This window comes from Indicator indicator, chromosome 29, assembly GCF_027791375.1.
Source record: "Indicator indicator isolate 239-I01 chromosome 29, UM_Iind_1.1, whole genome shotgun sequence".
Taxonomy (NCBI): Eukaryota; Metazoa; Chordata; class Aves; order Piciformes; family Indicatoridae; genus Indicator; species Indicator indicator.
The window spans coordinates 2,891,085-2,916,804 of record NC_072038.1 but is presented as its reverse complement, the minus strand read 5'-3'; the positions used below and the strand labels follow the sequence as shown (position 1 = coordinate 2,916,804).

The window sequence follows — 25,720 nt, the reverse complement described above, 5'->3', positions numbered from 1 at the left end:
TTCTCTGGACATCAATGTCCTTCTGGGAATGAGTGGCCCAGAACTGAACCCAGGATTCAACCTGTGGCCTCCCCAGTGCCCAGCCCAGGGACGCAATCCTTGCCCAGGGGCACTGCTGCCCACACCATTGCTGCTCCAGGCCAGGCTGCTGCTGCCCTTCTTGCCCACCTGGGCACTGCTGGCTCATCTCCAGCTGCTGTCACCCAGCACCCCCAGGGCCCTTTTCTGCTGGGCAGTTTCCAGCCACTCTGCCCCAAGCCTGGAGCCTTCCTGGGGTTGTTGTGGCCCAAGTGCAGGACCCGGCTCCTGGCCTTGCTGATGCAAAGTGTCACTGCACAGGAGGTCTCTGAGCAGGACACCACCTTCCCCACACAAAATCTACAACCTGGGGAGCTCTTCTGTGGGCTGAAGCTTATTTCAAACCTGGAAGTGTTTTCTGCCTGTGAAGGTGGGACCTGTCTCCACAAGGTGTTTCCTCCCAGGCAGTAACACACTTCATGACATTTAAGGATTCATAGAGCTTCCCAAGAGCCTTCAGGGGCATTGCCATTCCCTGCAGAGGCAGAGAGGACTTTGGAAGGAGAGCCCTTTGGAAGTGACTCACCCCAGTCACAGAGTGAGTCAGGAGCAGGTTGGGAACATGACACAGTTCCCATCCCCCTGTCATAGTGCCAGGTGGTCACTCTTGCTGCCTCTGCCTTTGGGAAGCAGTTTGGGTTTGCTATAGTTTGAACTTGGGGTGCCAACAAAGCTCAGCATCTGCCAAAAGAGCAGCAGGCAGAGGGCTGCTGTGGGAGAGCAGATCAGGGGCAGGGTAGAGGGCACAGCTCATGGGAGGCTGGCAGCCTGTGTCCATTTCACTATCCCACCATGGCCAGGAAGGGTTTTCTGCTCATCTTGCTGTCTCTTCTTGCTAGGAACAAGACTACACCAGGTCACAAACCGACTTAGTGCTGGCTTCATGGCCTTTCAGAAGACTTAGTGCCAAACTGCTGGCTCAGAGCTCCCTAGGAGCAGGATCTCCTCAGGGACACTGTAGGGCTATGTGCTGCACTGAGGTGCCTGCAGTGATCAAAATTCTGCTTGTCTGCCACAAAGCTCAGGCACCACTTCAGGCTCTCAGGGCAGGATTCATCTGTCCTTGCTTCAGGAGATGGAAGTTAGATGTCTCAGAGCAAGTTGCCATAGGTGTCTAACACCAGCTGCCCTCTGGGCAGGCCCACAGAAGCTTTTTTGGATTTCAGTCACCTCACTCTGACTTATTTAAAAGGTGAAGGACAGCTGCATTGTCAGACTTCCACCAGCAAAGTCTCCCAGGCACAGTAGGTTCTCTCTAGCTCCCTGTGATTACCCAGGCCCTCCACACCCCAAGGGTTCTCCAGGAAGGAGTAGTTCTCCTTCAGCTGTCAGAGTTGCACGAACAAGCTGCCCTCTAAGCAATGTGCCTTGGGTGCCCTACCCCTCAGCTGTGACCTCTCCCAGCTTCTGTGTTAGTGACAGCAGCAGGAGACTGAAGGATCCTGAGCGAAGAGTTGTGAGAAGAGCAGAGATGTGTAAAGTCTTCTTTGGACACTGGACCTGGGGGTGTTGGGCGTGCAGAGCTGGAAATGAGCCAGCCCCAGCCCCAGCCTGGCCTGGCTCAGCCCCAGCAGTGTGGGCAGCAGGGGCAGGGAGGGGATTCTGCCCCTCTGCTGAGCTCTGCTCAGACCTCCCCTGCAGTGCTGGGGCAGCTCTGGAGCCCTCAGCACAGACAGGGACCTGGTGGAGCAGGGCCAGAGGAGGCCACAGCAATGCTGGCAGGGCTGGAAGCCCTCTGCTGGGAGCCAGGCTGAGAGAGTTGGGCTTGGGCAGCCTGGAGAGGAGAAGGCTCCAGGGAGACCTTCTGGTGGCCTTGCAGTGCTTCAAGGCTGATCAGAGAGCTGGGGGCAGAGTTTTGAGCAGGGCCTGTGGTGACAGGACAAGGGGGGAGGATTTGGACTTAAAGAAGGAGATTGAGCGGAGAGAAGGGAGAAATATTTGCCCCTGAGGGTGGTGAGAGCCTGTCCCAGGCTGGCCAGAGAGGTGGGAGCTGCCCCATGGCTGGCACCAGTGCAGGTCAGGTTGTTTGGGGCTGTGAGCAACCTGCTCTGGTTGGGGGTGTCCCTGCTGGCTGCAGGGGGTTGCAGTGGGTGATCCTTTCCTGGATCTATTCCCGAATTTTCAACTGCAGTAACCAAGACACTATCCTGGAGATGGAGATGCTGCCAGTTGGTCATGGCTTTGCCCTTCAGGAGCCATCTTGTGCAGTCTCTGCTTCTAGCCAGGGGTAAACCATCACAAGAAGAGTGTTGGTGATCCTGTTCATGTACACAGCAGCCATCTCTCCTTCTTCACAGCATCCACTGATTGTGTGAGGCATTGGAGGAGCCTCCCAGAGTAGTAGTGGAGTCCCCATCCCTGGTGGGGTTCTAAAGCTGTGTAGATGTGGTGTTGAAGGCCAGGGTTTAGTGGTGCCCTGGCAGTGCTGGGTTAAGGGTTGGACTTGGACTTTATGTACTTAAAGGTCCCTTCCAACCCCAAGCTGTCTCTGATTCCATGATTACTGCATCTGCCACCACAAGCTGTGACTGAGCACAGGGCAGCACTTGGCTCAGCACCCCCTGTGGGATCTGTAGATCCAACACTGTGGTTGGAAGCCATCAGAGCCTCTACTGCTGCAGCATCTCTGCTGCAGGCTGATCTGCTGGGGGCGGACCTGTCTAGAGCTGTTCCATTTGGAGAGCCTCCAGCCCAGAGGGAAGTTGCACAGGTTGCTGTCCTTTGACAAGAGGTTCACTGTGCTCCACATAGCTTTCTAGGTCAGCAGCAGGGGAGCCACTGGCTGAGCTCTGTGGCTCAGACACTCCCACAGAGCACATGAGGCTGGCAGGCCAGTCCCTGGCAAATCAGCCACTAGGACAGCTGGGTGCCAGCTTCGGTACAGAGGCAGTCACAGCACTGAGCAGACAGCACAGACAAGGTCACACATCCTGACTGAGCCACTTAGCTCAGAGGGGACTGAGCAGCAGGGCAGAGTCCTGCTGGAAGCCTGCAGCTGGTGGTGTGCCCCAGGGCTCAGAATGGACCCTGTCCTGTTCAGCATCTTCATAAATGACCTGGATGAAGGGATGGGCTGGAACCTCAGCAAGTATGCTGCTGAGCAAAGCTGGGAGGAGTTCAGGGAGCAACTGCTGGGAAGAGCTCTGTGGAGAAGGACCAGGGAATGCTGGAGGACAAGTTCCCCATGAGGCAGCAATGTGCCCTTGGGGCCAAGAAGGCCAAAAGGGTCCTGGGGTGCATGAAGAAGAGTGTGGCCAGCAGGGCAAGAGAGATTCTGCTCCCTCTCTGTTCTGCACTAGTGAGGCCAAATCTGGAGTCCTGGGTACAGGTCTGGGCTCCCCAGTTCCAGAGGGACAGGGAACTGCTGGAGAGAGTCCAGGGGAGGCTGCAGAGATGCTGAGGGGCCTGGAGCAGCTCTGTGAGGAGCAAAGGCTGAGAGCCCTGGGGCTGAGAGCCTGCAGAAGAGCAGCCCCAGAGGGCATCTCAGCAATGCTCAGCAAGAGCTAAAGGAGCTGTGGGGGGCAAGAGGCTGGGGCCAGACTCTGCTCAGTGGTGCCCAGGGACAGCACAAGGGGCAAGGGGCACAAAGTGGAACCCAGGAGGTTGCATCTGAGCAGGAGGAGAAAGTTGTTTGTTGTGAAGGTGCTGGAGGCCTGGAGCAGGCTGCCCAGAGAGGTTGTGGAGTCTCCTTGTGTGGAGAGCTTCCAACCCCCCCTGGGCATTGTGCTCCTGGGCAAGCTGCTGTGGGTGCCCTGCTGGAACAGAGGGCTTGGACTGGATGAGCTCCAGAGGTCCCTTCCAACCATGCTGGGATTCTGGGATCTCCCATCAGCCCCAGCTGCCATGGCAGGAGTCACACATTTACACAAGAGTACAGGGAAACCAAAGCAGCAGAAGGATCTAAGGCAGCTTTAAATTCTGGGAGATCTCTGCTATAAACCAAAATCTAATTAGTTCAAAAGCCCCACACTGGCTAGCCAGAATCAAGCAATCACTCTCCTCCAGTTACTGTGCCTTCAATCATGGTGTCTTCTGCAAGGAGCCCTCTTCTTGTACCAGCCACCACTGATATGTGGCTGCTCTGCTCCATCTCCTTTGAAGCCCATTATCAATATTAAGACTAATTCAGGCTCCTTTGGCTCCCTGTAATTCTGCAGCAGGAGAGGTCCCAGGTAGAACAGCTGGAGCTAAGCTGCTGTGCTGTGCTCAGCTCTGACTGCAGGTCATGCCTGAAGAAAACTTCATTCCTGGCTTCACACAAGCAGGCATGGCTCCAGGAGATAAGTGCAGTTCTCACAGGGTTTTAACTGTGTCCTTTTTTGGTTGGTTGGTTGTTTTTTCTGTAGAGGGTTGCACAAAAAGTAGCCCAAGCAGCAGGTTGTAGTTTGCTGCAGCCCCTTCCTTGTCTGTGAATAAGGACACCTGGAGCTTCAGTCCCATATTGCTGATATCATAGAATCAGAATGGGTTGGGTTGGGAGGGACCTCAAAAGCTCATCCAGTTCCAACCTTTGCCATGGGCAGGGACACCTCCCACCAGTCCAGCTTGCCCCCCTTCCACCCTCCTTTATGGAGTGGGGGACAAAGGCCCACGTGCCAGCCTGTCTCTTAAGGGATAAACCACTCCATGCACCCATTGCCCGGCATGCTCATGCTCCTTCCATTTAAGGGCATAATTCTAGCTTCATGCTTTCTGTAGGCTAAAGCAGGTTGTTGACAAGAGTGCCCATCGGCCAGATCCAGCCTTGAGAAGCTTGTGTGTAACCCCACTTGTTCACAAGTTGCTCTCTCCTTTTGCTCTCTCCAGAGCTTTGCACTCTCTCCTTTTGCCCAAGCTTGTCAGCTCGTTGCCTAAGAGCTAAGCCTTTGCTATTAAGCTCATTGCCTGCAAGTCTTCTCACTCCCACATCCAAGCATACTAGTGGTCTCTGCAACAGGAAGAAGGAGCCAGCACCCCAGGAAGGCTGCTGTGCCTCAGTTTGCCTGAGGAACCTGTGAAGCAGATCCCTTTGCTGAAGCTACGAAAGCCAGCATCGAAAGCCCAGTTGTGGCTTAAGGAGGACTGGACTCCCCAAGGTAAGTCTTAGCCCAGAGGGGGAGGGACTAGCCCAAGCCCAGCAGTCCAACATCTGCTACAGCTATAAGCAGCAGACCAAGCAGCCATGCGCCCTGTGTGACCCTGCTGTTTGCAGAAGACAAACAGAGCTGCCTGCTTCGCCGCTTCGCAGCCCTGTGCCATCAGGACTTCCCGAGAGAGAGTCCTGTCCGCTTTCCTTTTAGCCAAGCAAAGGACTGCCTCCTCAAGCAGTCGCTGAGATTCGGCATTGCCAGCTCATTTCCAGCCAAGCAAGGGGAAGCTGCGGCTCCGCGTAGCCGCACCCCTTCCCCAAAGCCTGTCGCTGCTGGGATTGGACACGTCCGACCCCACCTACTGGGAACCATCACCCCGCCCCACTGTGCTAGTCGACCCTGCGAGGGCCGACCCTGAAGGACCCAGCCCTGCTTTGCAGGACCACTCCCCTAGGACTCGCCCCGCCAGCCCCCGGCTGCTGCAGTTGCGCCGTGGGCCCACCCTGCTGAGGGAAGCTGCTGACTGGCAGAAAGCCTCAGCCCTCCTGCAGAGCGGGGAGGAGAAAGGAAGTCACCATCCAGAGGAAAGACCCCCCGGCCTGCCAGCAACTCAGCCACAGCCTCAGCCCCAGGAGCCTTCCCCCGCCTGGAACAGACCAGCCCCAGGCCAGCCCCGGACAGACAGTAAGCAGGCAGCAGCCAGCCAGCATAACCCAGCGGCTTGCTTCACTACAAACACAGACACAGTGCAGCTTTGCACGTGTGCAACACTCACCAACATTCAGCTCAAAGCACCAACACCTAGCCCCGTGACGTTCCAGCTTGGATTGCCTTTGAGAGCATCAGAGATGTCTCTGTATAGAGTTAAAGCTGCCAAGCGCCTTGTCAACTCGCCATCTGGTGGACAAGCAGTGGAACTGCACCCTTCATTCCCTTAATTAGAAGTTAATTCTGTGCATATTCTAATTGGGTCAGATTGTACATACTAAACCAGTTATGGGATATGCTTTCACAACCGTGCACTAGAATCTATGTAGAAATAGTGATTAATTGGTTATTAATATGTTTAATAATCAATGAAAATATTTTTCATATTTCATAATTCATAAATTAAAAACCTCTTCATCACACCTTGCACTAAGTCCCTCCCCAGCTCTCCTGGAGCCTTTCAGGTACTGAAGGTATGGGATAGGCTAGCAGGCTGGGAGAGAGCTCCTACTGTTTCCTTAGCTACAAGATTTTTTATTTTAATGCAGTGGTTTTGAGGCCACAAATATTATTTTTCCAGTGCTCAGGCCTCATGAAGCTCACAAAAATCACAGAGTCACCCTGCTTGGATGATCATCAAATCCAACCAGTCTCTAACTCTACCAAGGCTGCTGCTAAGCCATGTCCCTCAGCACCACAGCTCTGCATCTTTGAAACACCTCAAGGGATGAGGTTTAAATCACCTCTCTGGGCAACTTGTGCCAGGCCTTGACAAACCTTCTGGGGAAGAAATTTTTCCTCAGCCAGGCTGCCCAGGGAGGTGGTGCTGTTACCACCCCTGGAGATGTTCTAGAGGTATGCAGATGTGGTGTTTCAGGATATGGCTTAGTGGTCATGGTAGTTGGGTTATGGTTGGATTGATGATCTTGAAGGTCTTTTCCAACCTTAATGATTCTGTGATTCTATGATTCATCTCCAACCTAAACAACTTGGTGTGAGTCGAGGCCATTTCCTCTCATCCTATCTGCTGCAGCCTGTTCCCAAAGCTAAAGAGGAGGGAAGAAATTCAATGTGCTCATGCCATGTCCCAAGGTGCTCCTGTCAGCCTAAGCCACTGATGGACCTCTTCTGCTATGCTTGGTGGAACGTCACAGTGTTCAGCAGGCTGAGCTGGTAGTTGGGGACCCAAACTGTCTAATTGCTGTGAGTGATGGCAGGAGAGAGCCTCAGCACTCATCAGAGACCAACTGAGCTGCCTGCTGCCAGAAAAGGAAGGAGGCCTTCAGCAGGGCTCTCTGCTACTGCTGTTTGCACCGCAACAGCCTCTCCTGTGAGACTGGAGAGCTGTTCCCACCCCCTCCAAGGTCTAGGAGGGGAAATGAGGACTGCCTAGGAACCTTGAACAAGGATGGTGTGGTCTGTCTGTGCTGGGAGGGTGCTGGAAGCCTGGAGCAGGCTGCCCAGAGAGGTTGTGGAATCTCCTTCTGTGGAGACTTTCAAGACCTGCCTGGAGACCTCCCTGTGTGACCTGCCCTGGGTCACCCTGCTTGAGCAAGGGGGTTGGACTGGGTGAGTTGCAGAGGTCCCAGTCCCTACCATTCATGACTCTATGAACACCCCCAGGTCCTTTACCCTCTCTGCCCATCTTAGTGCCTGGCTGCCTTCAGCTGCTCTTCAGACCTGAGGTCTCCTATCTCTCCTCCCAGGGCAGTGTCACTGCAGCTGTTGCAAGGCAGAGGCTGGATCCAGCCCTGAGGGGTCCTGAGTTCCTCACTCTAGCAGTGGTCCTGCCCCTGCAGGGGGTCAGTCCCATCCCCATCCCACTCCCCAGAGACTCCAGGATTCTTCATGGTACTGAAGTGGCTACTGCTGGGGATTTAACCCTCATGCAGTGGAGCATCCTCCTGCTGCATCCCCTGCTCCTCCCCAGCAGCAGAGAGCAGGACTCAGGAGGCATTGGTCAGCATGAGCTGACCTGCACTGAAACAGGGGAAGGAGGCCAAGTGCTGCAGGCAGCTCCTCCGTGGTGGTGCTGGCTGCAGATGCAGCTGTGTGGAGAGCTGCCTGGCTGGACAGCTTCTTCAGGAGCACTGCAGTGTGCTGCTCCATATGGCTTGGCTCTGACCCCACAGAGCTCTCACTGCAGGGCCTCAGCTCATGCCCTGCAGCCCTTTGTCACCAGCCAAGCCTGGGCACGCAGAGGTGGTCCTGTCTCCAGCAGGTACAGCTTTCTGCTGCTTCCAGCACCAGGAAAGGCCTCATTTTGCCTTCCCACTTGGCCAACCTAAGCTGCAGGTAACCTTCACCTGCATCTCTGCTCCTGGGCTGCTCCATGGTGAGTGACCTTCAGCTGTGTCCCTGCTCCTGGGCTCCTCCGTGGCTTTGCCAGGAGCAAATTTATTGCCTCAGGTTGTGCCAGGGGAGGTTCAGGTTGGAGATTAGGAACAATTCCTTCCCAGCAAGGGTTCTCAGGCAGTGTCCCAGGCTGCCCAGGGAGGTGGTGGAGTCCCCCATCCCTGGAGGGGTTTCCAAGCTGGGTGGCTGTGGTACTGAGGGCTGTGGTTTGGTGGCAGTGGCTCAGCAGCAGTGGTGGCTTTGTGAGCTCTGGGTGAGGGCTGGACTGGAGGATCTCAAAGGGCTCTTCCAGCCTCAGCAGTTCCATGACTCCAGGATGAAGTCACTCAGGGTGTGAGAGCATGCTTGCATTTACTCACTACCTGTGTGCATGATAAATCCTCACTCTTAAGGACCATCTCAAAACTTGGGAGGTTTGGGTGTTCCCTGGGTGTCTCCTGGGTGTCCCCTGGAGCCTGCAGCCTGCTGGCTGGGCCATGGCACTGCTGAAGCAACCCTCAGGAGCATCAATCTCTCCAAGCATGCCATGCTGGGTGGGACCTGCTGTGCCCCTTAATGGGCCAGCAGTGAGCACTGGGGGTGCCAGCCCATGATCTTCAACCATCCTTGGAGTGTTTTGAAGACAGCTTCCCAAGGCAGCCTGGCAGCAGGTGATTGGCTAGATCAAAGTGCTGATGAGATGGATCTGGTGAGATGTGGGACCTTCCACATCACGTCTCCTTCCCAAGATGAATGCAAATGCTCAGCCTTTGGGAGCCTGCTGGGCAGTGTCTGGGCTGTGCTGCACTGCAGCTGAGAGGCTTTCCATGCATCCCCAGACAATTCCTCATTGTCCCAGAAGCATTCAGCCACCTCCTTGATCTGTGGTTAATGAAACCCCTACACAGCCACCACCTCCAGACGTGTGCCCCCAGCCTGAGCAGCCTGCCATGAAGCCTGCCCCTTCCCCTCGGCCATGTGTGGTGCAGCTGAGTGGAGCTCAGAGCAAACAGTGCCCCCACAGAAGAGCTCTGTTGGACAGAGTGGCCCTGAACCCAACCACAAAGGATTTTGGCATAGAGATGGAAGAGATGTGGTGGTTGTGGGCATGGGCACAGCACCCTGTGGGAGCTCAGGCTGGTAGTGCAGAGGTGCTAACACAGGCAGGTCTGTGAGCAGAGGGTCTCCAGCACCCATGGGGTGCATCTGGAGGAGTTCTTGGAGGGAAATGACCTCCCAGCACAGAGCCATCCCTGGCTGGACAGGAAGCTTCTAGATATGATTCCTTCCCTTTCTCTGGATATGTCCCTAGGGCACTTGACCTTCCCTGACTGCTGCCCACCTCTGTGTGCACAAAGCCTGCAAGAAACCAGCAGGACAGATGGTCTGCAGCATCAGCTTTGAGTATTGAAGGGCAGGATGCTGAAGAAGGTAGGACAAAACTACAGGACAGACATCTTCTGTCCTTCTTTCAAGACAAAGCCATGGGAAAGTCAACTTTTTTCCTTCTTCCAGCCTGCTCCCCTCTGATTCTGCTACTGCACTCCAAAAAGCCAACCATGTCCTGGCTTCTTCAAAAGCAGTGTGGCCAGCAGGTCAAAGGAGGCGATTCTGCTCTGCATTTCTGAGGCCTCAGCTGCAGCACTGCAGCCAGTTCTGGAGCCCCCAACAGAAGAGGACCTGGAGCTGCTGGAGAGGCTCCAGAGGAGGCCCCCAGGGTGATCAGAAGGCTGGAGAAGCTCTCCTGTGGGGCCAGGCTGGAGAAGAGAAGGCTCCAGGGACACCTCAGAGCAGCCTTCCAGTAGCTGAAGGGCTCCAGGAGAGCTGGGGAGGGACTTTGGACAAGGGCTGGGAGTGCCAGGATGAGGGACAATGGCTTTGAGCTGGGAGAGGGGAGGCTGAGAATGGAGAGGAGGAAGAAATTGTTGGCAGTGAGGGTGGGGAGAGACTGGCACAGGTTGCCCAGGGAGGCTGTGGCTGTCCCCTGCCTGGAGGTGTTCCAGGCCAGGCTGGATGAGGCCTTGAGCAAGCTGTGCTGGTGGGAGGTGTCCCTGCCCATGGCAGGGGGTTGGAACTGGATGAGCTTTGAGGCCCCTTCCAACCCAACCCAGTCTGTGATTCATTTCAGATCTGGTCCCTGGTGTCAGGGAGGAGAGGGCTGCCAGGGCTTAGCAGCTGGCACAGCCATGGTCAAAGCTGATCCCCAGAACACCAACACTGAACTGGACTTAGGGGTCAGAGGAGCACAGCAGCTCCACATGACTCAGCAGCAGGAAAGCCAACACTGTTCTTAGCTGTGCCAAGAGAGCAGAAGGAGCAGGGAGGTGACTTTAACCTCTGGAGATGACTGGGCTGAGGCCAGCTGCACACAGGAGGGGTGATAAAAAGGGAGCAAATGCAAACAAGAGCCATAAAAATGATTTGAAGGTAGGAGAGGACACTTTGAAGAGAAGGATTTGAAAGGTTGCTCTGTTGAGTTAATTGAGGAGAGCCCTGAAAGACAGAGTGCTCACTGCAGCTGAGTGCTTCCCCTGCAGGAGCACCAAGTCCTCAAGGGCTCTTCAGCAAACTGGGAGACAACAGGAGCAGGGGCTGGGACCTGAAGCCAGGCATGCTCAGAATGGAAAACAAGGTGTTGACCAGGGAAGATGAAGAGGAAAAAGCACCTGCAGAACAAATCAACTCTGCCTGGAGACAGACAGTGAGACTGAGGCACCCTCAGCAAGTGTGCCAATGGCACATCAGTGCCAGCTGACTGACGTGGCTGATAAGACTGAGGGACAGGATGGCACCCAAAGGGACCTGGACAGGCTGGGGAGGTGGCTGAGGAGAATCTCATGAGGCTCAATGAGGCCAAGAGCAAGGTCCTGCATCTTGCTTGGCTTGGTAGCAGTCCAGGCTGGGGGTGATGAGATTGAGAGCAGCCCTGCAGAGAAGGCCTTGGGGGTGCTGGTTGGGGAGAAGCTGGACAGGAGCCAGCAATGGGCACTGGCAGCACAGAAGGCCAAGGGCAGCCTGGGCTGCACCCAAAGCAGTGTGGCCAGAGCTGGAGAGAGAGGATCCTGCCCCTCTGCTCTGCTCTGGGGAGACCTCACCTGCAGGGCTGTGTCCAGCTGCTGGAGAGGGTCCAGAGGAGGCACAAAGATGATCAGAGGAGCAGAGAACCTCTGCTATGGGGACAGGCTGAGAGAGTTGTGGCTGTTCAGGCTGGAGAAGAGAAGGCTCCAGGGAGACCTCAGAGCTGCATTTCAGGATCTGCAGGGGACCTCCAGGCAGGCTGGGGAGGGACTGCTCAGAAGGGCTGTGGGGATAGGATGAGAGGCAATGGTTTGAAACTGGAGCAGGGCAGAGTTAGGTTGGACATCAGGAGGAAGTTCTGCACAGTGAGGCTGGGGAGACACTGGAACAGGTTGCCCAGGGAGGTGGTGGAAGCTCTGTCCCTGGAGACTTTCAAGCTCAGTCTTGCTGTGTCCCTGGGCACCCTGCTCCAGCTGGAGGTGTCCCTGCTGCCTGCAGGGGTTGGACAAGGTGCCCTTGAGGGTCACTTCCCAGCTGATGCATTCTGTGACTGTCACTCTGTGACTCTTCTCTCAATTATTTCAAGGTATCCCTTCTGAATGTCTCCTTGCCCTGGTGTGGTCTCACTCACCACACAGCAGCCCTCAGTGCAGCCTGCAGCACTACCTGGCACCCCCAGCTTGGCAGAGCATCCTCAGCTCCCCAGAGGGCTTTGGAGGGAGAGATGTTTGTGCTCCATCTAAGCCCCAGCTGCTCCAAGAGTCCTCTCACACACCTTCTCCTGAGCCCTCTTTGCCAGCAGCAGTTAAAGATGAGCTGCTCTGTGGAATCTAAAAGAATTGGCAACCAAGTGCTTCCCTTGGGGCTGTGCTCCTCTGCCAGAGAGGAACTGATGCATCTTGATTCCCCACTCCAACCCTTTTGGCTGCCATCACCTGGGGAAGCACCAAAACCCTCTTTATGGACACATGGTCTTCACTCAGCAACCCAGCAACCCCCAGAAGCTCTCTGGGTGCCCAAGATCCTCCTTCTGGATCTGGAGCCTACAGACACCTTGCTCTCCTCCACTACAAATGGATTTCTGGAAGTTCTCTCTATGGACTGACCATGAGCCATAAAACCAGTTTCAAACCATCACAAACCAGGATGCCATGAGCCAGCAATGTGCCCTCGTGTCCCAGAAGGCCAAGAGCATCCTGGGGTGCACCAGAAGGGCTGTGGTGAGTAGGTCAGAGAGGTTCTCCTGCCCCTCTGCTCTGCCCTGATGAGGCCACATCTGGTATCTTGTGTCCAGCTCTAGGCCCCTCAGCTCAAGAAGAACCTCAGGGAGCTGCTGGAGAGAGTCCATCCCAGAGGCACAGAGCTGCTGCAGGCAGTGGAACATCTCCTGTGAGACCAGGCTGAGGGAGCTGGGGCTTGGAGCTGGGAGCAGAGGAGCCTGAGGGCTGCCCTCATTGCTGGGGATAAAGATGTGCAGGGCTGGAGCCAGGCTCTGCTCAGGGATGGCCAAGGACAGCACAAGGGGCACTGGGGGCAAGCTGGAGCAGAGGAGGTGCCAGGGGAACAGGAGGGAAAACTTTGTCTCTGTGAGGGTGCTGGAGCTTGGAGCAGGCTGCCCAGAGAGGTTGTGGAGTCTCCTGCTCTGGAGAACTTCCAAACCCAGCTGGGCACTGTGCTCCTGGGCAAGCTGCTGTGGATCTGGCTGTGTTCTGTGTGCCCTGCCCTGGGTGACCCTGCTCTGGCAGGGGGCTGGACTGGGTGATCTCTGGAGATCCTTCCAAGCCCTCCCAGTCTGTGAGTCTGTGAAAACAGTTTTCCAGGACTGGAAGCACTTGCTTGTTGACTTCTTTGAAGCTGGACAATGGCCTGCCTCAGGCTGTGCTCCTCTGCCAGGGAACAACTGGATGCATCTTGATTTCCCAGGACAACCCTTTTGCCTGCCAGGATATCTCAGAAATGATAAATCATGAAGAATGATAAATAATCATAGATTCAGAGAATGGTTTGGGTTGGAAGGGACCTTTAAAGGTCATCCAGACCATGCCCCTGCAGTCAGCAGGGACCTCTGCAGCTCAAGCAGGCTGCCCACAGTGATGGTGTGCATGGTGTGTGTGACACAACAGGGAGCTGGGGGGCTTTAGGTGGATCTGAAGATGGGGCCACAAGGCTGCCTGAGGAGTCCTCCCTGCTTGTCCCATTGTGCTCAGCTCAGCAGGAGCCTGTGGATGGATGAGCAGACGTGGATGGTGGCTGAAGCAGGTTGGGGGGCAGGAGGGGTCACAGTTCCTGAACATGTTCAAAACCCTCCCACCAGCCCAGCTTGCTCAAGGCCTCATCCAGCCTGCACTTGAACACCTCCAGGCAGGGGACAGCCACAGCCTCCCTGGGCAACCTGTGCCAGTCTCTCCCCACCCTCACTCTCAACAATTTCTTCCTCATCTCCAGTCTAAACTGCCCCCCTGAAGCTTCAATCCCTTCTCTCTCTTCCTTTGGACAAGCCCTTGTCCAGAGTCCCTCCCCAGCTCTCCTGGAGCTTCTTCAGGTACTGGAAGGCTGCTCTGAGGTCCCCCTGGAGCCTTCTCTTCTCCAGGCTGAGCAGCCCCAACCCTCCCAGCCTGCCCCCACCTGGGAGGTGCTCCATGATCCATCATGCTTGATGATCTTGGAGGTCTTTTCCAACCAAAACTGTTCTATGATTCTATGATAGATGGTGGCCAGGGCTGGGAGGAAGCTCTCTTGCCAAGGCTCTCAGAGCACTAGTCCTGGCCTATTCTGCAGGCAGAGGTTTAACCTTGATCCAGATACAGCACTGTGTGCAGATGGAGCCTGCAGGGGATGAGACAGGTCCTGCCACAACCCTTCTGCACCCTCCTGCCTTGTCAGTGTTAAAAGGGTTTTTATTGCTACCTGCATCAACCCATACCAATTATCTCATTCCCCTGCCTCCTGGCACTGCTCCCAGCTGTGGAGGTCTTCTGCAGTCAAGTGTGCCCCAGCTGGCACCCAGGTGGCATTGATCTGCAGAGATGCCTCTGCCCCACACACCATCAGCTGTGCAGAGCCTGACACCGCTCCAGGACTTCTCAGCCACCTGCCTCAGGTCCTGACTTACCCTCTCCCACCAACCCAGCCTGGGCTGACACCTGATGCTGTCATTGACTCAGACCAGATGGTCCTAAACCAAAAAAGCTGGGGACAAATGTCTTGTAAGAGCCAACAGAGCAAAGAGCCACCCAGGCTGGCACAGACAAAGGAGCAAACATCTGGGGGATCTGAACTCATATGGGATGGTGCTGGAGCCTCTGTGATCTCCAAGTGGAGACAGGATTAGTTCTTCTCATTAGCCTGGGAAGCACCTTCCCTGAGGAGCTGAGCCACCCCTGGGCTTGGCACAGGAGACAGAGGGCTGAGGGCAGTGTGCACAGTCAGATGGGGAAGGCTTCACCACTGGAGGTGCCCTGCAGTGCCTCCTCTGCAGAGATGGGCACAGAAGCAAAGGCAATGGCCCCACTCCCCTGTGCCTGCAGGGGCAGGGAGAGCTCAGCTCTACACCCAGGACTGGCTGGAGACAAGTGGTGCCCATCAGTGACAAGTGCTGTGCCTCAGGGTCTGACCTGGCACCAGTGCCCTTCCACAACTTGATCAATGATGTCCTGGGGTTCAGGAACCCTCAGCAGCTCTGGAGCACCAAGCTGAGCTGTGCAGATATCACACCTGAGGGACAAGATCCATCCAGAGGGACCTGGACCAGCTGGAGAAGTGATTCTTTGTGAACATCACAAGGTTCAACAAGGCCAAGTGTGAGGCTTGCACATGGGTCAAGGCAATCCACTGGATCAATCCAGGCTGGGGATGAAGGGCTGGAGAGCAGCCCTGAGGAGGAGGACTTGGGGGTGCTGAGGGTGCAGAGCTGGAGATGAGCCAGCACTGAGCACTGCCAGCCCAGCCCCAGCCTGGCCTGGGCTCAGCCCCAGCAGTGTAGGCAGCAGCAGCAGGGAGGGGATTCTGCCCCTCTGCTGTGCTCTGCTCAGACCTCCCTGCAGTGCTGGGGCAGCTCTGGAGCCCTCAGCACAGACAGGGACCTGGTGGAGCAGGGCCAGAGGAGGCCACAGCAATGCTGGCAGGGCTGGAAGCCCTCTGCTGGGAGCCAGGCTGAGAGAGTTGGGCTTGGGCAGTCTGGAGAAGGCTCCAGGGAGACCTTCTGGTGGCCTTGCAGTGCTTCAAGGCTGATCAGAGAGCTGGGGACAGAGTTTTGAGCAGGGCCTGTGGTGACAGGACAAGGGGGAGGGTTTGGACTCCAAGCTGTCTCTGTGCTGACAGTGAGCAGCCAGCTTCAGCCAGCACAGCTGCCAGGCTCCAGCTCCTCAGCTCTCACCTCACCTCCACACCTCCTCACTGACTGGGAAATTTCTCTAAGCCCTGCCCATCCCTTACAATCATTTCCCCATCTCTACAGTCCCACATCTGCCAGGGCTTTTGATGACTCCCCAGCAGGCTGCTGCAGTCAAACCTGTTCAGCAGAGGAGATGAGAGAATCATAGAACCACAGAACTGTTTTGGTTGGAAAAGGCCTCTGAGATGATCCAGACCAACCAGCAACCCAGCCCCACCATGGCCACTAAACCATAGCCCCAAGTACCATGGCCAGACATCTCTTGAACCCCTCCAGCCATGGGGACTCCACCACCTCCCTAGGCAGCCTCTGCCAATCCTTGAGAACCCCTTCTGTGAAGAAATTCTTCCTAATATCCAACCTGAGCCTCCCCTGGCACAACTCAAGGCCATTTCAGAACATGAGACCTCAGAGCAGCCTTCCAGTAGCTGAAGGGCTCCAGGAGAGCTGGGGAGGGACTTTGGACAAGGGCTGGGAATGCCAGGATGAGGGACAATGGCTTTGAGATGGGAGAGGGGAGATGGAGAGTGGAGATGAGGAAGAAATTGTTGAGAGTGAGGGTGGGGAGAGACTGGCACAGGTTGCCCAGGGAGGCTGTGGCTGTCCCCTGCCTGGAGGTGTTCAGGACCAGGCTGGATGAGGCCTTGAGCAAGCTGGGCTGGTGGGAGGTGTCCCTGCCCATGGCAGGGGTTGGAGCTGGATGAGCTTTGAGGCCCCTTCCAACCCAACCCAACCCATTCTGTGCCTCTCTGAGCTCCAGCAGCCCTGGAGCCTCAGCCCTGTGCTGTCTTTGGGACAAGAACCTTCACTGCCAGCACTGCTCAGGCAAGGGAGGTGTGTGCTGGAGGTGCCCATGGGTGGCTATCTCCCAGAGCTCCTGAGCAGCCAGCAGTCAGCTCTGAGTCATGCCTGGCCCTAGGGAACTGCCAGGCAGCTTGGGTGGTTGCCTGGCCTGGGCAGCTAGGGCTGCAAAGTCTCACTCCTGTCAGGTAATTCTTTTCCTCCCCCTAAAGCACCAAATTTTTCATCATCCTCTGGTAGCATTTTGCAGCCAACTCTTCCCTGTGATGCTGTTCAAAGGATGAGGGATGAGCACCCTGGTGACATTTCTAGTATCTATAAATACCTCCCACTCCCCTGCCTGACCAGCTGGTGAATTATGCAGGCAGATATCTATCACAAAACAATTGGAGCCATTCTCCTGGCACCATTCCTCTGCTGCTGCCAGCACAACAGCCCAGCCTGATGCTCTGGGAAGAGCAACCAGTGCCTGGGGAGCTGCTGAACTTCTCCTGTCCTGTGGGTATGGACATGGGGCAGAGAGGCTGGAAAGCTGTGCAGGGGAAAGGGACTTAGGGATGTTGATTGCCAGGCAGCTGACCATCAGGCAGCTGTGCCCAGGGGGCTGCATCAGCACTGCTGTGGGAGGTGATCATCCTTCTGGCCTCTTCACTGCCAAGGCCACACCTCAAGTGTTGTGCTCAGCTCTGGGCTCCTCTCTCCAAGAAGGACATTGAGGGCTGGAGCAGGTCCAGAGAAGGGCAACAAAGCTGGGGAAGGGTCTGGAGAGGAGGGCTGGGGAGGAGCAGCTGAGGGAGCTGGAGAGAAGGGGAGGCTGAGGGAGACCTCATTGCTCTATACAGCTCCCTGAGAGGAGGCTGGAGCCAGGAGGGGGTTGGGATCTGCTCCCTAGTCTCTGGTGAGAGAAGGAGAGGAAATAATCTGAAACTGTGACAGGGGAGGGTTAGGATGGAGATGAGGAAAAATTTCTTTGGTGCAAGAATGGTCAGGGATTGGCAGTGGCTGCCCAGGGAGGTGGTGGAGTCCCCATCCCTTGTAGATGTGGTGCTGGTGAGTATGGCTTAGTGGTGCCCTGGGCAGAGGAGGGTGAATGCTCTTGGTGTAGGTCAATGATCTTGAAGGTTTTTCCCAAGCCTAAATGATTCTGTGTTGGAGGAAAGCACGAAGCAGAGAGAGGCCCTGGTTGGAAGGACAAGGGAGAGGGGTTTAGGAGAGAGCAGAGTGGAGGTTAGCAGAGTCATAGTCTCCAGTGGGACAGGAAACCCCTCCCAGGGAGCAGCTCCTGGAGAAAGAAGCACTGAAGAAACATCCAGGAAAGGACCAATCCAGCAGCATTCTCTGGAGCACAATGCACTTACTGCAGCTCCCACTCCTGTTTGATGTCTGATTCAGCAGAGTTGGTGCAGCTGAGCCTCCTGCAGGGTGACACAGGTGGAGAAATTCCCTGCTCCCTGCTCTGCCAGGCAGTGGGAAGGGAGCAGTTTGCACTTCCTAATTGGCAGCTTTTCATTTAAACTGGGGAGGATTTAATTTAACAGCAGAGCTCTCCTCAGCTAACTGACCTCTCCCAGCCAGACACTCCTTAGGTGTGGGGCTGGTCTTGCACATTCTGATCCCTCAATTATGGCTGAAGAGGTATTTTACAATAGGAGGCTTAGAGAAGCTCTCTCCCTCACAAGAGATATTTGTAGATGTCTTCTGCTAAGCCACAGCCATCATTAATTTTTTGGAGCTGTACCTTGGAGAAACTGCCTGGCAATTAACAAACTTCTGCCCTGAAGGTTTTCCCACCTCACCTCCACCCAGGAGGCCATGGTGCTCCAGGACTGCACAGAGAAGGGTTTTGCACCTCCTGACTCCTGCAGGAGGTCAGCTGCTGTGCTGCTGGGAGCCAGGGAGTTACTGAGGGGCTGCAGCAGAGCCTGAGGGCTTCACCCTCCTGTGTTACCTGGGGAGGAGGAGAACACTCTCTGGAGACTTGGTACACAGTTGGTCACAGAATGCATCAGGTTGGAAGGGACCCTCCAAGGTCATCTTGTCCAACCCCCTGCAGTGAGAGGGACACCCAACCAGAGCAGGCTGCTCAGGGGCTCATTAGGTTTGACTTGGAATGCTTCCAGGGATGGAGCCTCAACCATACCCATGGGCAGCCTGTTCCAGTCTCTCCCTACCCTCACTGCCAAGAATTTCTTCCTCATCTCCACTCTCAATCTCCCCTCTCCCAGCTCAAAGCCATTGTCCCTCATCCTGGCACTCCCAGCCCTAGTCCAAAGTCCCTCCCCAGCTCTCCTGGAGCCCTTCAGGTACTGGAAGACTGCTCTGAGGTCTCGAGTTGTGAAATGGCCTTGAGTCGTGCCAGGGGAGGCTCAGGTTGGATATTAGGAAGAATTTCTTCACAGAAGGGGTTTTCAAGGATTGGGAGAGGCTGCCCAGAGAGGTGGTGGAGTCCCCATGCCTGAAGGGGCTCAGGAGATGTCTGGCCATGGCACCTGGGGAGCTTTCTCTTCTCCAGACTGAACAGCCCAAACTCTCCCAGCCTGTCCCCAAGGGGAGGTTCTCCAGCCTAGTCACAAGCACCCCAAGCTCCTACCAGAGGGACAGGGAACTGCTGGAGAGAGTCCAGGGGAGGCTGCAAAGCTGCTGAGGGGCCTGGAGCAGCTCTGTGAGGAGCAAAGGCTGAGAGCCCTGGGGCTGAGAGCCTGCAAAAGAGCAGCCCCAGAGGGCAACTCAGCAATGCTCAGCAAGAGCTAAAGGAGCTGTGGGGGGCAAGAGGCTGTGGCCAGACTCTGCTCAGTGGTGCCCAGGGACAGCCCAAGGGGCAAGGAGCACAAAGTGGAACCCAGGAGGTTGCATCTGAGCAGGAGGAGAAAGTTGTTTGTTGTGAGGGTGCTGGAGGCCTGGAGCAGGCTGCCCAGAGAGGTTGTGGAGTCTCCTTGTGTGGAGAGCTTCCAACTCCCCCTGGGCATTGTGCTGCTGGGCAAGCTGCTGTGGACTGGATGAGCTCCAGAGATCCCTTCCAGCCCCACCCTGCTGGGATTCTGTGAGGAAATCTGACACAAGCCTCCAGGCAACTTTCAGAGGCTAAGTCCAGCCATAATGATTTTTATTAGTACATTTCTGCCATGGTGAAATGTTCTTAGCCCCCAGTGCTGGAGCTCTCATTAAGGACACTGGATGCTAAACAGGATTTTCACTGCTTCTAAAATGTAACTATCAGCAAGAAAGGCTCTGTCCCCACATCTGCTGACCTCCCAACTTCCACCACAACACAGAGGACAAAGAAACACTGCTGGACAAAGAACAAGGTCTGAGGAGCTCACTGCACTGATGAAGGATTCTGGAGAAGGTCACCGGCTTTAAGAACTACTTTGGATCACAGAAGAGAAATCAGCATGAAATCAGCTCTGAGTTTAAGCATTCCCTCGGTGTGGAAGCTCTGGCTGTGGGCTGGGATCACACTGGCTCAGCACTCAGAGAGCTGGAGCCTGGCTTCCATCTCTGGGTGTTGTTTTTTAATGATGATCTCAGATTGACGTTGGTGCTCTCTGGCTGAGGACTGGGATGTTCCAGTGCTGCAGTGTGGGAATTACAGGACACTGACCTGCAGCAGACAAGAATCTCCTCCCTGTGTCCCTCTGCACCTCTGTCACTGCTCTGCAGGTTCTGTCCAGGCTGTGGAGCTTGGGTTGCATCTCTGGGCATCAGTTTTAAAAATGAGAAATCTTTTTTGAAACTAAACCACATTTAACCTCTCCCAGGCAAGCAGTGACAGAAGGAGAGGACACAGTCTCAGGCTGTGCCAGGGGAGGTTTGGGCTGGATGTGAGGAAGAAATTCTTCCCAGAGAGAGAGATTGACCTTTGGGAGGTGCTGCCCAGGGAGGTGGTGGAGTCACCATCCCTGGAAGTGTTTACAATAAACCTGGTTGAGGCCCTTGGTGCCATGGGTTAGTTGATTAGGTGGTGTGTGGTGAGAGGTTGGACCTGGTGATCTCAAAGGTTGATTCTGTGATTCTGTGACTGTGCTGGGGATCTGCCACCCAGCTGCTCTGAGCCTAGACCTGCAGCAGCAGTGCCACACCAGCCAGCACCCACTTGGAAGGCTGCTCCTTAGTCTTGAGGTTAAAGGTCCAGACGTAGGTTGGTCCCCGCTGGCGTGTCTTGTACACAGGACATGGGTAGAGGCTGCAGGGCTCTGCCTTGTCAGCAGGGGTGGCCCTGAGGAAGATGACAGGCATGGCAGGGGTCAGCTCCTTCAGCCTGGCATCAGTGATGAGCCCAGCCTGCAAAGTAAGGGAGGCAAAGTTGAGTTACAGTCCAAGACATCCATTGGCTACACACAGGAGCCTCTGCAGTGTCTGCACAAGCTGCTCTTGTTGGGGAGGTGTGGAGAGCCTGGAGCTGCTGGGGTGAAAGGTGGAGATGAGCCAGCACCAGCCCCAGCCTGGCCTGGGCTCAGCCCCAGCAGTGTGGGCAGCAGGGGCAGGGAGGGGATTCTGCCCCTCTGCTGAGCTCTGCTCAGACCCCCCCTGCAGTGCTGGGGCAGCTCTGGAGCCCTCAGCACAGACAGGGACCTGGTGGAGCAGGGCCAGAGGAGGTCACAGCAATGCTGGCAGGGCTGGAAGCCCTCTGCTGGGAGCCAGGCTGAGAGAGTTGGGCTTGGGCAGCCTGGAGGGGAGAAGGCTCCAGGGAGACCTTCTGGTGGCCTTGCAGTGCTTCAAGGCTGATCAGAGAGCTGGGGACAGAGTTTTGAGCAGGGCCTGTGGTGACAGGACAAGGGGGGAAGAGTTTGAAACTGAAAGAGGAAGATTGGTAGTGGAGAGAAGGGAGAAATGTTTGCCCCTGAGGGTGATGAGAGCCTGTCCCAGGCTGGCCAGAGAGGTGGGAGCTGCCCCCTGGCTGGCACCAGTGCAGGTCAGGTTGTTTGGGGCTGTGAGCAACCTGCTGTGGTTGGGGATGTCCCTGCTGGCTGCAGGGCTTGGGCTGGAGGAGCTTTGAAGGTCCCTCCCCACCCAACCCAGTGTGAGGTGCTGTGGTCAGTGTGAGCATCCTGAGCTGCAGGGGGTGCCTGATCCTGCCTGAGCTGAGCAGCTGCCCTGTTGCATCAGAGCTCTCCTCAAGCATAGCTTCTGCCCAGGGTGCAGATGCCTGCTCCCATCAGAGGCTCAAAGCCTCACACACCTGAGCAGGACTTGGTGAGGGGCAGGCAGCTGTGTCCACTGAGGAATTTCTTCCCATATGCAATCTCCCCTCTGCCAGCTCAAAGCCATTGTCCCTCATCCTGGCACTACAAGCCATGTCCAAAGTCCCTCCCCAGCCCTCCTGGAGTTCCTTATGGTACTGGAAGGCTGCTCTGATGTCCCCCTGGAGCCTTCTCTTCTCCAGGCTGAACAACCTCAGCTCCCTCAGCCTGGCCTCACAGCAGAGCTGCTCCATCCCTTGGATCATCTTTGTGGCCTCCTCTGGACTCTCTCCAGCAGCTCTGTGTCCTTCTCCTGCTGGGGACACCAGAACTGGAGGCAGGATTGGAGGTGAGGTCTGAGCAGAGCAGAGCCCAGGGGCAGAATCCCCTCTCCTGCCCTGCTGCCCACACTCCTCTGGCTGCAGCCCAGCACACAGCTGCCTGCTGTAGGACCCCTTCAGGTGTTTCACTCTCCCAGGTGCCCACACCAGCAAGAGGGACCCAGAAGGATTGTTCCTGAGGGATATCATCAGTAACTCATCCACCTCAGCGTTGTCAAAGCAATGCTCTTGATCTGCAGGCTGCCCAGCTCAGGAACAGGACCATGGAACCATGGAACTGGTGAGGCCTGGTGAGACCTTTGGGATCATCCAGTCCAGCCCTCACCCAGAGCTCGCAAAGCCACCACTGCTGCTGAGCCACTGCCACCAAACCACAGCCCTCAGCACCACAGCCACACAGCTTGGAAACCCCTCCAGGGATGGGGACTCCACCACCTCCCTGGGCAGCCTGGGACACTGCCTGAGAACCCTTGCTGGGAAGGAATTGTTCCTAATCTCCAACCTGAACCTCCCCTGGCACAGCTTGAGGCTGTTTCCTCTTCTCCTGTCACTTGCAGCATGTGAGGAGAGCCCAACCCCCACCTGGCTCCAGCCTCTTCTCAGGAGCTGTAGAGAGCAATGAGGTCTCCCTCAGCCTCCTCTCCTCCAGGCTGAACCTCTCAGGTTCCATCAGCTGCTCCTCACAAGGTTTGTGTTCCAGGCCCTTCAGCACCTTGGTTGCTCTTCTCTGGACAACTACAGCATCTTGTTGCCTTCCCTGGAGTGAGAAGCCCAAAGGAGAGGCCAGCAGCCTGTCAGGGCAATAACTCAGCTGCTTGCCTCTCTGACTTGTCTCTGGCAAGTCCTGCTCCTCTTTCTGACACTGAGCTGTTCCATACATCACTCCCTTTGCAGGGCAGCCTGCAAAATTGCTTGGTGGGGCTGGAGAGGCCAAATGCAAACAAATTTTGATGTGGAAACAACTTCTCAGTGCTCCAGAAATCATCTCTTGCTGCAGCTCAGCTTCACCTAGCATTGTTATTTCAAATGCTCTGAGATCAGAGCTGTGGGATGAGGTTCAGCCTCTGCTGCAGCCATTCAGACCTGCAAATGAGTGCAGAGGAATAATCCCTCTCCCAACACACCTCCCTTTAATTGTGCTAATGCCATCTGTTAGACTAAGCTATGATAAGTCCAGCTCTGATTTAGGATTTCATGGATCCAACCTGCTGAACAAACATGAAATAATTCCTATAATTCCTTGAGAGGAAGCAAATTATCCAACAGCACCAGGAGCTCTTGCAAAACTCACAGCTGGCTTCTCTGAGTCGGGGGTTTGATCAGATCTCCTTTGCCTTCTACTGCTGACAACCCTTCACATAAAATTTCCATGAAATATTCACCTCATTTCTGGGTTAACAAGAGAGGAAATCTCCCTGAGGTGTCTTGTAGTGGACTTCTCACTCCAAGAAGGACACCGAGGGGCTGGAGCATGTCCAGAGAAGGGCAACAAAGCTGGGGAAGGGTCTGGAGAAGAGGGCTGGGGAGGAGCAGCTGAGGGAGGTGTGGAGAAGAGGCTGAGGGGAGGCCAGCAGCAGCAGCAGCCTGTGCTAGTCAGAGCCTGTGGAGCTCACCTGTGCCAGCCTGTGCCAGTCAGAGCCTGTGGAGCTCACCTGTGCATCCCAGCGGGCTCCCTCCATGCAGAGCCCATGGACATAGGCCCCCTCCCGCGGGGGGCTGGCGAGGTCCTCCCTGCTCCTCCTTGTCACATCACACTGCAGGCTCATCCTGTCCAGAGGCCACTGGCTCCTGCGGGCTGCCACCTGCATGATGGCTGTCAGGAAGGACTGGGGGTTGAACAGCCCAGCAAGCCACACTGCAGAGGGCAGGGCAAAGTCTCCTGTCCAGGCTTCCAGCTCCTTGATGCGGGTCAGGAGGTCAGCAAACCAGGTGCCCATGCTGGCAGTGGAGGGGTAAGCCTTCCTCAGCCAGGACTCAGGCACCATGTCCAGGAAGAGGGCATTCTGCAGGCTCTCCATGTCACTTGTCATGGTCAGCTCTCCCTGTGGGAGGAGAGCACAATTAGCACTGAGAACTCTGCTGGGAACACAGCCTGGCAGCAGCTAAGCTAGGAGCTGGGGAAGGGCAGGACACTGCACACAGTCACCAGTGTCTGGGATCACATACTGGGAAACTTCCCCAGGAGTTTTGGGTCCCATTGAACATCTTCTGTGCCACATTCCTGCATCCTCCTCTTCCCTACTGGGAAATCAGTTGGCAATGTGGCAGCCAGCATGGGAGAAGCTCAGCTGTCCCAGGGCTCTTTCTGTTTCATCAAATCACAAACAGGGACATCCCCAACCACAGCAGGTTGCTCACAGCCCCAAACAACCTGACCTGCACTGGTGCCAGCCATGGGGCAGCTCCCACCTCTCTGGCCAGCCTGGGACAGGCTCTCCCCACCCTCAGGGGCAAACATTTCTCCCTTCTCTCCACTACCAGTCTCCCTCTTTGAGTCCAAACCCTCCCCCCTTGTCCTGTCACCACAGGCCCTGCTCAAAACTCTGTCCCCAGCTCTCTGATCAGCCTTGAAGCACTGCAAGGCCACCAGAAGGTCTCCCTGGAGCCTTCTCCTCTCCAGACTGCCCAAGCCCAACTCTCTCAGCCTGGCTCCCAGCAGAGGGCTTCCAGCCCTGCCAGCATTGCTGTGACCTCCTCTGGCCCTGCTCCACCAGGTCCCTGTCTGTGCTGTGCTGAGCACTCCAGAGCTGCCCCAGCACTGATGTGGCCTTGGCAACCTGTTCTGGTTGGAGCTGTCCCTGCTGACTGCAGGGAGCTTGGACAAGATAACCTTTGAGGGTCCCTTCCAACTGGATGCAGTCTTTGATCTGAAGGTGGTCCTGGGCCAGCTGCTGTGCCTGCCCTGCTCTGGGCAGAAGCTTGGAGCAGATGATCTCCAGAGCAAGTTGATCTGTGAGGCTGAGCCACTCAAGCCAAAGTTTGCAAAGTCAAGAACTTGCAATGCAGGCTCAGCTTCTGCTGGTGCAGGACGCCCTTCACACTGCTGGTGCTGAGCTGCAGGGGTGCAGTGGAGCAGGGCAGTGGGGACAGAGCCAAAGCTGGTGCTGGTTGGCATTATGGATGCTGTCTTTGGGCCCTTATCAGCTGCCCAAACCTTATCTGAGTTACCATTTCTCTTTGCCCAGGGCTGAGTGGTTTTGGAGAGATGAAGTGAATCAGTTGGCTGGGGAGGAGGGTGAGGGAATTGGGTCAGGCTGTTCACATTCAGACATTCCAACTGTTCTTGCAGAGGATTCAGAGCCTCCAGCCATCAGGTCAGCAGAGGTGCCCTTTGCTGGGGCCACAAAATCTGGGAAGCTTTAGCAAAAAGTTTAAATCCTCTTACAGCAAGCCCAGGAGGTGTTCAGCAAGGCCTGCCAGCAGCCAGCACTGACACATCTCTGCAGCTTACTGCTCTGCTGACCATGCCCTGCAGAGCTCTGACCTGCACACCACACTGAGAGCCTGCAGCAGGGCAAGACCACAGCCAGACCCCCAGCCAGGCCATGGAGAGCAGAACTGAGGACCCTTGGTGGTGGTGTCTGACACTTCAAGTGAAGCAGGCACATTGCTGAGTGACCAGGACTGAGCACAAAGCAGCTTGGCAGTGCTCTTGGGCTAGCAAGTGTTTGCTCCAAGGCAGCACACTGCAGAGACCAGAGAGGCTCAGGTTTGGAAGGCATCAGAAGTCCTCTGAGCTAACCTCACTGCTGGAAATGCAGCACTGGGACCTGCTGGATGAGAGCCTAAAGAAAGAGC

At 55.9% G+C, this 25,720-nt stretch overlaps 1 protein-coding gene across 1 annotated transcript in view; it reads right to left on the bottom strand.

The window, feature by feature from the left end:
- Positions 1-20,454: 20,454 nt before the first annotated feature.
- The window catches only part of DNAH9 (dynein axonemal heavy chain 9), a 243,779-nt gene continuing 238,513 nt past the window's right edge, over positions 20,455-25,720 (bottom strand). The window contains exons 68-69 of the mRNA XM_054394050.1: positions 23,575-23,964; positions 20,455-20,682 (exon numbers count right to left, since the gene is read on the bottom strand). Of these exons, the coding sequence (XP_054250025.1) occupies positions 20,455-20,682; positions 23,575-23,964 (618 nt within the window). The remainder of the gene's footprint in view (positions 20,683-23,574; positions 23,965-25,720) is intronic.